The 14,872-nt window shown below is 29.7% G+C and overlaps 1 protein-coding gene across 3 annotated transcripts in view; it reads right to left on the bottom strand.

Annotated features, from left to right (window-relative positions):
- LOC106070302 (uncharacterized) overlaps positions 1 to 14,872 on the bottom strand; it is a 32,637-nt gene that overhangs the window by 4,710 nt on the left and 13,055 nt on the right. For all 3 annotated transcript variants that reach the window (XM_056045234.1, XM_056045232.1, XM_056045231.1), the window contains 4 exons: positions 5,733 to 5,895; positions 4,751 to 4,899; positions 2,936 to 3,074; positions 2,156 to 2,329 (listed from right to left, as the gene is read on the bottom strand). In XM_056045234.1, the coding sequence (XP_055901209.1) occupies positions 2,156 to 2,329; positions 2,936 to 3,074; positions 4,751 to 4,899; positions 5,733 to 5,895 (625 nt within the window). The remainder of the gene's footprint in view (positions 1 to 2,155; positions 2,330 to 2,935; positions 3,075 to 4,750; positions 4,900 to 5,732; positions 5,896 to 14,872) is intronic.

Below are 14,872 nucleotides of genomic sequence, written 5' to 3' on the forward strand. Positions count from 1 at the left end.
ATTGGCAAATCCTAATATGAAATATGCAACCTCAGCACATCAGGCCACATTTTGGTTTAATAATTAATAAATGGATATTATTTAAAAATTATTATAATAATAATGAAATAATGGTGTATCTTTGTGAATATTACAGTGATCGGATTCAAACTCTAGGGCTCTGGCCTTCTCAAGCTTTTCTATTAACTACTGTACCAGAGAAGTGGGTACCCCGACAGTTCGAAAGAATAGCGCGGACAAAATAGCACCGACAAAATACCGCGAACAAAATAGCGTGTGCATAAATGTGTTATAACTATAGAGTACGGCTGTGCCCCTAATAAAAAACTTCAAGTGTTTGTTACTATTAATACTGATTAGTTGTAAAAATGGTGTATTTTTATGAAAAAACTGCTTGCATAAGTGATTTAAAAAATTAGATTTTTCGCTTTCAGAAAAGAAAAAAGTAGCCTTTGCATCAGAACTTTGAATGGTTTAAAATACTGAGATGTCAGATTTTCACTATCTTTTCTAGTTTACGAGATCTAAGCGGGACGGACGGACGGACAGACAGGCCACATAAAACTAATAGCGTCTTTTCCCCTATCGGGAGCCGCTAAAATATTTAAGATACTCTCTTTCTCTGCAAATAAGGCATACTTTTGGATCTATTAATATTGAAGAAGATAGAGACCTCAACAAAAATCATGCACAGGACCTTCTCTTACTAAAATCGGTACTTTTATACATCTCATATATCATTATACTCTCTTTTGTCTTGCGCTAATTTGTCGGCGCTATTTTGATAGAGTACACCAAACAGGTCACTAGAGAAGTGCTTATAAAAATACCAGGTTTTATAGTTATCTATTGTTAGTTTTAAACTTTAAAGCAAAATATAAAGATACAATTTCTTTCCCTTGTTTGATACCAACCAAACTGATTAATTACCAATAATTAATTGACTAATTGGTTATTTAAAAAAAAATGATTCTTGTGTTGTCAAGTGAAAGAAATAAATGTGCAAAATTTCAGTTTGATTAGAGATTAAGTGTGGGAGAATTAACGTACAAACTTTTTACCAGACAGACAAAGTGGGTTAATATAAGCTTTGTAAAATAGCCGAGACAACTCTTTAAAAAATATGAATATATATAGAAATCTACACGTTTATCTACTCAACTAAGGGACACAACCGGGTCTTTCAAATCCGAAAGTCCAGTTTCTAAGTGAAGTCAAAACATTTCTATATGCCTCTCTAGCCTACGTCATAACTAAAGGGTTAGAGAGTAAGAAAATATTTAACTATACATTAGAACTAATTCTACTATCGTGTAATTACAGTAGGCAGGATAATCAAAGGGATAAGCCTAATAGATTGAAAGATTTAAAGATATTTGAAATAAATGATAGAGCGTACTTTAACTCATCAGCCTATAACTGGCTGGTTAAAAAACTCAGCAGCCAAAAACTGTCTAGTTGAAGAACTCAGCAGCCAAAAACTATCTAGTTGAAGAACTCAGCAGCCAAAACTGGCTAGTTGAAGAACTCAGCAGCCAAAAACTGGTTAGTTGAAGAACTCAGCAGCCAAAAACTGGCTAGTTGAAGAACTCAGCAGCTAAAAACTGGCTAGTTGGAAAACTCAGCAGCTAAAAACTGGCTAGTTGGAAAACTCAGCAGCCAAAAACTATCTAGTTGAAGAACTCAGCAGCTAAAAACTGGCTAGTTGGAAAACTCAGCAGCCAAAAACTATCTAGTTGAAGAACTCAGCAGCTAAAAACTGGCTAGTTGGAAAACTCAGCAGCTAAAAAACTGGCTAGTTGAAGAACTCAGCAGCTAAAAACTGGTTAGTTGAAGAACTCAGCAGCTAAAAACTGGTTAGTTGAAGAACTCAGCAGCTAAAAACTGGTTAGTTGAAGAACTCAGCAGCTAAAAACTGGTTAGTTGAAGAACTCAGCAGCTAAAAACTGGCTAGTTGAAGAACTCATCAGCTAAAAACTTGCTAGTTGAAGAACTCAGCAGCTAAAAACTGGCTAGTTGAAGAACTCAGCAGCTAAAAACTGGCTAGTTGAAGAACTCAGCAGCTAAAAACTGGTTAGTTGAAGAACTCAGCAGCTAAAAACTAGCTAGCTGAAGAAAAAATGAATGATCCAATGATACTTGTACTCCCCCTTACCGTACAACTTCCTGACTGTAACGTTCCGACGTGAGCGAATTTAGTGACCTTCTTTTTAGTTTGACTTCCCTCGGTCTGCGCTGAGTGGACAGGCTGACCTGACCCAGCGTAGTGGGCCGTGGCCATGTCTGGAATGTCAGTGACATCGAATTCCTTCAGCATGGACAGTCTACCCTGGAAAAATAGTGACGTAACAGTATCAGTATGACGAATCGGGTCAAGTTTAGTGCGAAGTATATTATCCGCTCGGTGGCAGAGTGGAATCCTCATTCAAACCATTACGTTCACAATGAAACACAGCCACCCTCACCCAATATATATATACATACAAACTATATCATTTGTCATTTTCAAGATTTATTTTTTAGTTTGTTTGTTAAATTACCTTTCTTTAAGGACTTAGATATTTGGCAGACTCTCACACCTTACTTTAATGACAAAGAAGGAAAACTTGGTAGAGGATCCCAAATTTCCTGACATCATAATTGTCAGTGTACCCCACAGTTCCTGATTAAGTAATTATGTTGGCAGTGGACCACACAGTTCTTGATTAAGTAATTATGTTGGCAGTTTACCTCTTATTTCCTGATTAAGTAATTATGTTGTCAGTGTACCCCACAGTTCCTGATTAAGTAATTATTTTGGCAGTGTACCCCACAGTTCCTGATTAAGTAATTATGTTGTGGACCACACAGTTATTGACAAAGTAATTATGTTGAAAGTGGACCCCCAAATTTCCTGACTGAATAATCATAGTTGGTAGTGGACCCTGCCACTTACTTTCATGACAAAGTAGGCATAGTTGGCAGTGGACCAATCGGCCTCCACCACAGTGGAATGAGGCACATCCAGTACTTGGGACAGGAAACACAATCGTTTGAGCACCTCGTGATCCCAGGACTGGAACAGAGCAAACTGCCTGCAATGTTCAGACGAACTCGTCGCATGTTGGTTATCATATACATGTATTTAAACAAGCATCTACATTTCAGGGCCGGCTTTCGATAATTGGAGTCCCCAAGCAAAGTTAATTTCGTGGCCCCAAATGAAAAAGAAAAATTAAAAATAAACATCGAAAAAACTAAAATTCAGGGGCGGACTGGCTATATGGGCTTTCAGGTAAATGCCTGTTGGACCGGTACCGAAATGGGCCGATAGGACCACGGCAATTATCTTTTTTTTTTAATTCACGTCTGCATGTTATAAGATAAGAGATTCATGGATGTCACGTATTAAATAGTTACAATTTTGGATATCTCTAACAAAAGGGTCCCTCTGAGCGATGTATTAATAGTTGCTGTATGCATGTGAACAGCTATCGATACATTAGCAAACTTGACAGAATGATTTTGAGGACATGTTGACCTGGAATTGTGTGCCCATCATATAATATACAATTTATGGGCCGAATGGTATAGAAATGCATGGGCCGATTTTGACACCCAGACCGTTCCTACTAAAATTACACAATTGATTCAAAACCTAGTGTTAACCAACAATAACATGAGGACAAGTTTCACTCTTTCTGCCTGTGCGAGGACCCCCACCAATCGGAGGCCTTTGGCGGCTGCCTAAGACCGGCCCTGTACTTTCTAAGCATACATCAGTAAACGTGCATAGTTGAGATGTTATATCATACATAGTTGAGATGTTATATCATACATAGTTGAGAATTTATATCATACAAAGTTGAGATGTTATATCATACATAGTTGAGATGTTATGTCATACATAGTTGAGATGTTATATCATACTGGGATGTGTGTTTAGTGGAAAGGAGTAAACTGGTTGCTTGACTACCTGAGAAGTTTAAGTTCAACTCCTTGTAAGCCTTGTATAGAAAATTGTAAATCTTGAGTTGAGTTCTAATTGATTGATAGCCTATGGTTTGGGTTAGGGTTAGGGTCCTCCTACACGCCACTCTATTATATGTATTTAGCAGAGTGCTACATTTACCCTACTGTTGGGTCCTGGAAGACGCATTAAAGATAAAATAATAATAATCTTCATGACTTTCCACTCCGTAAGAATTACTCTATATTTTACCGACACAACGACGCCTATGGGATGTTTCTTATTCTCATGTATTTATTTTTAAATAATATAGAACTAGGAACAATAACCCCATACCACTTTTACTAACAATGAAAATTAAAAAGGATTATCTCCCTTAGAACATAATCCCTCTGTTTTTCTTTATACTTCATGTTGAAAAATTTAGGGATTTTGAAAGCGGCAAGACTGTGTTATTTCTATGGTCTGTTAAGGCGTTTGTTCGACACGAGCTTCTGAGTTGGGGGTACTTGCATTTTACATTTATCATAAAATTTTCTTTCTTTTCACGTACATTTTGAACTGAATATTTTCCAGCAGACGTTAAAAGTTGTTTTTTATAAGATAGGGACACGCATAGGACATAATCATCTTTTTTTTTGAAGTAACGTCTGTATTTTATAAAATAAAAAGAGATGAATTTATCGTAAAGTATAAAGCTTAAAAAATTTAGTTGAAGATTTTGTTCGCATTTAAATAAATTAAATGATTGTAAATAAATATATGTAATAGAATACTTTAAGAAGAAAAACACTAAAGTACTTGGCAAACTGAATCTTATCCTGAAGCTGTTGGTTGAAAAGAACTGGACATATCTCTAGAAACGTGGTTTTATCTATTTGACAAAGTTCTGTCGGCTCCTTACAGATGACAGAGGCTGTCCTGCGACCATCACCGAGTAATGCTATTTCCTAAACGGTAAAAAAGATCACATTACATACAATGGAAGGTATTGAAAACCGAGTCATATAACATTTTGATTTAAAACCATTCAGGTTATTCATGATCTGGTTTAACATTAAGTCATTTGGTTAGAGAGTCTTTAAGCCTAGAATATAAATTAAAAAAAACATTGGCTAGAAGAATAGAAAATCATTTTTAAAATTAATGACATGCTAATCATGAGTTACTATCATTTTGAGTGTTGGATCAAATGGCCCCAAAGGTTAGAGTGCATTTAACACCTAGTGTTGGACCACATTTACGACCGATTGTTGTAGTACTTTGATTTACATGTTTCGGTTGTTTATTTAGAACTGACTAGTATTTCCTCCTAGCCCACATGTAAGACGGCTGGGGAGGAGATGGTGGCGGGTAGGGTTCGAACCCAAGACCATTGAGACAACAGTGTAAAGCACATATCACAAGACCAGGGTAAGTAATGCTATGTAGGGCTTGAACGCAATTCATACACTATGGTCTTAGCCGTGATCTAAGGAACATATATATATATCTATATACATCTATATCTATATATCTATATCTCTCTCTCTTTATACTCTTTATATATATATAACAACAACAACAACAGCAAAACGATAGGATAGATATTAAGAAGAACAAACTAGTCAGAATGTTTGTAAGTCTGTTTCATATAGAAGTATGTCAGATTGATGGGTCTTGTTTGGGAAAATGCCTTATACCCAATGGTGCAAGAGCATTTAATCATGAACTGGTGGGTGGCTTAAGCACCTTGAATTGGTATCTAACTAAAAGTAAAACATGGGGAGGAGGGGGGACTTACGCCAAAGCCTTCCCCACTCCTCAAGACATTCTCAATGTTGGTGTAGGTGGTCTCCGTTCGCTCGTCCACAATGTCTATCTGGATGAAGACGGAGCCAGAGAAGATGAAGTAGAAGTCAAAGCCGATGTGGTTCTGACGTAACACCACGCGACCTTTGTCACATCTGAGGAACAGAAATGTAGGGCTGGCAACATCATGTTTGCTAAGTTACTAGCGTCGACATCCCGTTACTACTAAGAGTGGAATTCGAAATCAAGTGATCAATCTTTTTTTCTTTTAATTGTATGGAGTTGTGGGAGGTAAGGTCATTTATTTATTTCTAACAATGAAATATACATTTATTTAAGGTCCCTTTAAACTTTTAAAGATCTTCGAATTTCGATAACTATGAAATAAAACTAATTGTCATAAATTTCATCTACCCCCCCCCCCCCCACCTCCACCCTATCAGTAGATGGTCGTCCATATGCCCAACTTCAAATCACTTACTTAGTATATTAAACACAGTTTCTACTTACTTAGTATATTAAACACAGTTTCTACTTACTTAGTATATTAAACACAGTTTCTACTTACTTAGTATATTAAACACAGTTTCTACTTACTTAGTATATTAAACACAGTTGCTACTTACTTAGTATATTAAACACAGTTTCTACTTACTTAGTATATTAAACACAGTTTCTACGTACTTAGTATATTAAACACAGTTGCTACTTACTTAGTATATTAAACACAGTTTCTACTTACTTAGTATATTAAACACAGTTTCTACTTACTTAGTATATTAAACACAGTTTCTACTTACTTAGTATATTAAACACAGTTTCTACTTACTTAGTATATTAAACACAGTTTCTACTTACTTAGTATATTAAACACAGTTTCTACTTACTTAGTATATTAAACACAGTTTCTACTTACTTAGTATATTAAACACAGTTTCTACTTACTTAGTATATTAAACACAGTTTCTACTTACTTAGTATATTAAACACAGTTGCTACTTACTTAGTATATTAAACACAGTTTCTACTTACTTAGTATATTAAACACAGTTTCTACTTACTTAGTATATTAAACACAGTTGCTACTTACTTAGTATATTAAACACAGTTTCTACTTACTTAGTATATTAAACACAGTTTCTACTTACTTAGTATATTAAACACAGTTTCTACTTACTTAGTATATTAAACACAGTTTCTACTTACTTAGTATATTAAACACAGTTTCTACTTACTTAGTATATTAAACACAGTTTCTACTTACTTAGTATATTAAACACAGTTTCTACTTACTTAGTATATTAAACACAGTTTCTACTTACTTAGTATATTAAACACAGTTTCTACTTACTTAGTATATTAAACACAGTTTCTACTTACTTAGTATATTAAACACAGTTTCTACTTACTTAGTATATTAAACACAGTTTCTACTTACTTAGTATATTAAACACAGTTTCTACTTACATAGTATATTAAACACAGTTTCTACTTACTTAGTATATTAAACACAGTTTCTACTTACTTAGTATATTAAACACAGTTTCTACTTACTTAGTATATTAAACACAGTTTCTACTTACTTAGTATATTAAACACAGTTTCTACTTACATAGTATATTAAACACAGTTTCTACTTACTTAGTATATTAAACACAGTTGCTACTTACTTAGTATATTAAACACAGTTTCTACTTACTTAGTATATTAAACACAGTTTCTACTTACTTAGTATATTAAACACAGTTTCTACTTACTTAGTATATTAAACACAGTTTCTACTTACTTAGTATATTAAACACAGTTTCTACTTACTTAGTATATTAAACACAGTTTCTACTTACTTAGTATATTAAACACAGTTGCTACTTACTTAGTATATTAAACACAGTTGCTACTTACTTAGTATATTAAACACAGTTGCTACTTACTAAGTATATTAAACACAGTTTCTACTTACTTAGTATATTAAACACAGTTTCTACTTACTTAGTATATTAAACACAGTTTCTACTTACTTAGTATATTAAACACAGTTTCTACTTACTTAGTATATTAAACACAGTTTCTACTTACTTAGTATATTAAACACAGTTTCTACTTACTTAGTATATTAAACACAGTTTCTACTTACATAGTATATTAAACACAGTTTCTACTTACTTAGTATATTAAACACAGTTTCTACTTACTTAGTATATTAAACACAGTTTCTACTTACTATTATATTAAACACAGTTTCTACTTACTTAGTATATTAAACACAGTTTCTACTTACATAGTATATTAAACACAGTTTCTACTTACTTAGTATATTAAACACAGTTGCTACTTACTTAGTATATTAAACACAGTTTCTACTTACTTAGTATATTAAACACAGTTTCTACTTACTTAGTATATTAAACACAGTTTCTACTTACTTAGTATATTAAACACAGTTTCTACTTACTTAGTATATTAAACACAGTTTCTACTTACTTAGTATATTAAACACAGTTTCTACTTACTTAGTATATTAAACACAGTTTCTACTTACTTAGTATATTAAACACAGTTGCTACTTACTTAGTATATTAAACACAGTTGCTACTTACTAAGTATATTAAACACAGTTTCTACTTACTTAGTATATTAAACACAGTTTCTACTTACTTAGTATATTAAACACAGTTTCTACTTACTTAGTATATTAAACACAGTTTCTACTTACTTAGTATATTAAACACAGTTGCTACTTACTTAGTATATTAAACACAGTTGCTACTTACTTAGTATATTAAACACAGTTGCTACTTACTTAGTATATTAAACACAGTTTCTACTTACTTAGTATATTAAACACAGTTGCTACTTACTTAGTATATTAAACACAGTTTCTACTTACTTAGTATATTAAACACAGTTTCTACTTACTTAGTATATTAAACACAGTTTCTACTTACTTAGTATATTAAACACAGTTTCTACTTACTTAGTATATTAAACACAGTTTCTACTTACTTAGTATATTAAACACAGTTTCTACTTACTTAGTGTATTAAACACAGTTGCTACTTACTTAGTATATTAAACACAGTTTCTACTTACTTAGTATATTAAACACAGTTTCTACTTACTTAGTATATTAACACAGTTTCTACTTACTTAGTAGTATTAAACACAGTTTCTACTTACTTAGTATATTAAACACAGTTTCTACTTACTTAGTATATTAAACACAGTTGCTACTTACTTAGTATATTAAACACAGTTTCTACTTACTTAGTATATTAAACACAGTTTCTACTTACTTAGTATATTAAACACAGTTTCTACTTACTTAGTGTATTAAACACAGTTTCTACTTACTTAGTATATTAAACACAGTTTCTACTTACTTAGTATATTAAACACAGTTTCTACTTACTTAGTATATTAAACACAGTTGCTACTTACTTAGTATTAAACACAGTTTCTACTTACTTAGTATATTAAACACAGTTTCTACTTACTTAGTATATTAAACACAGTTTCTACTTACTTAGTATATTAAACACAGTTTCTACTTACTTAGTATATTAAACACAGTTTCTACTTACTTAGTATATTAAACACAGTTTCTACTTACTTAGTATATTAAACACAGTTTCTACTTACTTAGTATATTAAACACAGTTTCTACTTACTTAGTATATTAAACACAGTTTCTACTTACTTAGTATATTAAAACACAGTTTCTACTTACTTAGTATATTAAACACAGTTTCTACTTACTTAGTATATTAAACACAGTTTCTACTTACTTAGTATATTAAACACAGTTTCTACTTACTTAGTATATTAAACACAGTTTCTACTTACTTAGTATATTAAACACAGTTTCTACTTACTTAGTATATTAAACACAGTTTCTACTTACTTAGTATATTAAACACAGTTTCTACTTACTTAGTATATTAAACACAGTTTCTACTTACTTAGTATATTAAACACAGTTTCTACTTACTTAGTATATTAAACACAGTTTCTACTTACTTAGTATATTAAACACAGTTGCTACTTACTTAGTATATTAAACACAGTTTCTACTTACTTAGTATATTAAACACAGTTTCTACTTACTTAGTATATTAAACACAGTTTCTACTTACTTAGTATATTAAACACAGTTTCTACTTACTTAGTATATTAAACACAGTTTCTACTTACTTAGTATATTAAACACAGTTTCTACTTACTTAGTATATTAAACACAGTTTCTACTTACTTAGTATATTAAACACAGTTTCTACTTACTTAGTATATTAAACACAGTTTCTACTTACTTAGTATATTAAACACAGTTTCTACTTACTTAGTATATTAAACACAGTTTCTACTTACTTAGTATATTAAAACACAGTTTCTACTTACTTAGTATATTAAACACAGTTTCTACTTACTTAGTATATTAAACACAGTTTCTACTTACTTAGTATATTAAACACAGTTTCTACTTACTTAGTATATTAAACACAGTTGCTACTTACTTAGTATATTAAACACAGTTTCTACTTACTTAGTATATTAAACACAGTTTCTACTTACTTAGTATATTAAACACAGTTTCTACTTACTTAGTATATTAAACACAGTTTCTACTTACTTAGTATATTAAACACAGTTTCTACTTACTTAGTATATTAAACACAGTTTCTACTTACTTAGTATATTAAACACAGTTTCTACTTACTTAGTATATTAAACACAGTTTCTACTTACTTAGTATATTAAACACAGTTTCTACTTACTTAGTATATTAAACACAGTTTCTACTTACTTAGTATATTAAACACAGTTTCTACTTACTTAGTATATTAAACACAGTTTCTACTTACTTAGTATATTAAACACAGTTTCTACTTACTTAGTATATTAAACACAGTTTCTACTTACTTAGTATATTAAACACAGTTTCTACTTACTTAGTATATTAAACACAGTTTCTACTTACTTAGTATATTAAACACAGTTTCTACTTACTTAGTATATTAAACACAGTTTCTACTTACTTAGTATATTAAACACAGTTTCTACTTACTTAGTATATTAAACACAGTTTCTACTTACTTAGTATATTAAACACAGTTTCTACTTACTTAGTATATTAAACACAGTTTCTACTTACTTAGTATATTAAACACAGTTTCTACTTACTTAGTATATTAAACACAGTTTCTACTTACTTAGTATATTAACACAGTTCTACTTACTAGTATATTAAACACAGTTCTACTTACTTAGTATATTAAACACAGTTTCTACTTACTTAGTATATTAAACACAGTTTCTACTTACTTAGTATATTAAACACAGTTTCTACTTACTTAGTATATTAAACACAGTTTCTACTTACTTAGTATATTAAACACAGTTGCTACTTACTTAGTATATTAAACACAGTTGCTACTTACTTAGTATATTAAACACAGTTTCTACTTACTTAGTATATTAAACACAGTTTCTACTTACTTAGTATATTAAACACAGTTTCTACTTACTTAGTATATTAAACACAGTTTCTACTTACTTAGTATATTAAACACAGTTTCTACTTACTTAGTATATTAAACACAGTTTCTACTTACTTAGTATATTAAACACAGTTTCTACTTACTTAGTATATTAAACACAGTTTCTACTTACTTAGTATATTAAACACAGTTTCTACTTACTTAGTATATTAAACACAGTTTCTACTTACTTAGTATATTAAACACAGTTTCTACTTACTTAGTATATTAAACACAGTTTCTACTTACTTAGTATATTAAACACAGTTTCTACTTACTTAGTATATTAAACACAGTTTCTACTTACTTAGTATATTAAACACAGTTTCTACTTACTTAGTATATTAAACACAGTTTCTACTTACTTAGTATATTAAACACAGTTTCTACTTACTTAGTATATTAAACACAGTTTCTACTTACTTAGTATATTAAACACAGTTTCTACTTACTTAGTATATTAAACACAGTTTCTACTTACTTAGTATATTAAACACAGTTTCTACTTACTTAGTATATTAAACACAGTTGCTACTTACTTAGTATATTAAACACAGTTTCTACTTACTTAGTATATTAAACACAGTTTCTACTTACTTAGTATATTAAACACAGTTTCTACTTACTTAGTATATTAAACACAGTTGCTACTTACTTAGTATATTAAACACAGTTTCTACTTACTTAGTATATTAAACACAGTTTCTACTTACTTAGTATATTAAACACAGTTTCTACTTACTTAGTATATTAAACACAGTTTCTACTTACTTAGTATAATAAACACAGTTTCTACTTACTTAGTATATTAAACACAGTTTCTACTTACTTAGTATATTAAACACAGTTTCTACTTACTTAGTATATTAAACACAGTTTCTACTTACTTAGTATATTAAACACAGTTTCTACTTACTTAGTATATTAAACACAGTTTCTACTTACTTAGTATATTAAACACAGTTCTACTTACTTAGTATATTAGAACACAGTTTCTACTTACTTAGTATATTAAACACAGTTTCTACTTACTTAGTATATTAAACACAGTTTCTACTTACTTAGTATATTAAACACAGTTGCTACTTACTTAGTATATTAAACACAGTTTCTACTTACTTAGTATATTAAACACAGTTTCTACTTACTTAGTATATTAAACACAGTTTCTACTTACTTAGTATATTAAACACAGTTTCTACTTACTTAGTATATTAAACACAGTTTCTACTTACTTAGTATATTAAACACAGTTGCTACTTACTTAGTATATTAAACACAGTTCTACTTACTTAGTATATTAAACACAGTTTCTACTTACTTAGTATATTAAACACAGTTGCTACTTACTTAGTATATTAAACACAGTTCTACTTACTTAGTATATTAAACACAGTTTCTACTTACTTAGTATATTAAACACAGTTGCTACTTACTTAGTATATTAAACACAGTTTCTACTTACTTAGTATATTAAACACAGTTTCTACTTACTTAGTATATTAAACACAGTTTCTACTTACTTAGTATATTAAACACAGTTTCTACTTACTTAGTATATTAAACACAGTTGCTACTTACTTAGTATATTAAACACAGTTTCTACTTACTTAGTATATTAAACACAGTTTCTACTTACTTAGTATATTAAACACAGTTTCTACTTACTTAGTATATTAAACACAGTTTCTACTTACTTAGTATATTAAACACAGTTTCTACTTACTTAGTATATTAAACACAGTTTCTACTTACTTAGTATATTAAACACAGTTTCTACTTACTTAGTATATTAAACACAGTTTCTACTTACTTAGTATATTAAACACAGTTTCTACTTACTTAGTATATTAAACACAGTTGCTACTTACTTAGTATATTAAACACAGTTTCTACTTACTTAGTATATTAAACACAGTTCTACTTACTTAGTATATTAAACACAGTTTCTACTTACTTAGTATATTAAACACAGTTTCTACTTACTTAGTATATTAAACACAGTTTCTACTTACTTAGTATATTAAACACAGTTTCTACTTACTTAGTATATTAAACACAGTTGCTACTTACTTAGTATATTAAACACAGTTTCTACTTACTTAGTATATTAAACACAGTTGCTACTTACTTAGTATATTAAACACAGTTTCTACTTACTTAGTATATTAAACACAGTTTCTACTTACTTAGTATATTAAACACAGTTTCTACTTACTTAGTATATTAAACACAGTTTCTACTTACTTAGTATATTAAACACAGTTTCTACTTACTTAGTATATTAAACACAGTTTCTACTTACTTAGTATATTAAACACAGTTTCTACTTACTTAGTATATTAAACACAGTTTCTACTTACTTAGTATATTAAACACAGTTTCTACTTACTTAGTATATTAAACACAGTTTCTACTTACTTAGTATATTAAACACAGTTTCTACTTACTTAGTATATTAAACACAGTTTCTACTTACTTAGTATATTAAACACAGTTTCTACTTACTTAGTATATTAAACACAGTTTCTACTTACTTAGTATATTAAACACAGTTTCTACTTACTTAGTATATTAAACACAGTTGCTACTTACTTAGTATATTAAACACAGTTGCTACTTACTTAGTATATTAAACACAGTTTCTACTTACTTAGTATATTAAACACAGTTTCTACTTACTTAGTATATTAAACACAGTTTCTACTTACTTAGTATATTAAACACAGTTTCTACTTACTTAGTATATTAAACACAGTTTCTACTTACTTAGTATATTAAACACAGTTTCTACTTACTTAGTATATTAAACACAGTTTCTACTTACTTAGTATATTAAACACAGTTGCTACTTACTTAGTATATTAAACACAGTTTCTACTTACTTAGTATATTAAACACAGTTTCTACTTACTTAGTATATTAAACACAGTTGCTACTTACTTAGTATATTAAACACAGTTTCTACTTACTTAGTATATTAAACACAGTTGCTACTTACTTAGTATATTAAACACAGTTGCTACTTACTTAGTATATTAAACACAGTTTCTACTTACTTAGTATATTAAACACAGTTTCTACTTACTTAGTATATTAAACACAGTTTCTACTTACTTAGTATATTAAACACAGTTTCTACTTACTTAGTATATTAAACACAGTTTCTACTTACTTAGTATATTAAACACAGTTTCTACTTACTTAGTATATTAAACACAGTTTCTACTTACTTAGTATATTAAACACAGTTCTACTTACTTAGTATATTAAACACAGTTTCTACTTACTTAGTATATTAAACACAGTTTCTACTTACTTAGTATATTAAACACAGTTCTACTTACTTAGTATATTAAACACAGTTTCTACTTACTTAGTATATTAAACACAGTTTCTACTTACTTAGTATATTAAACACAGTTGCTACTTACTTAGTATATTAAACACAGTTTCTACTTACTAGTATATTAAACACAGTTTCTACTTACTTAGTATATTAAACACAGTTGCTACTTACTTAGTATATTAAACACAGTTTCTACTTACTTAGTATATTAAACACAGTTTCTACTTACTTAGTATATTAAACACAGTT

The sequence above is a fragment of the Biomphalaria glabrata genome, chromosome 10, assembly GCF_947242115.1.
Source record: "Biomphalaria glabrata chromosome 10, xgBioGlab47.1, whole genome shotgun sequence".
NCBI lineage: Eukaryota > Metazoa > Mollusca > Gastropoda > Planorbidae > Biomphalaria > Biomphalaria glabrata.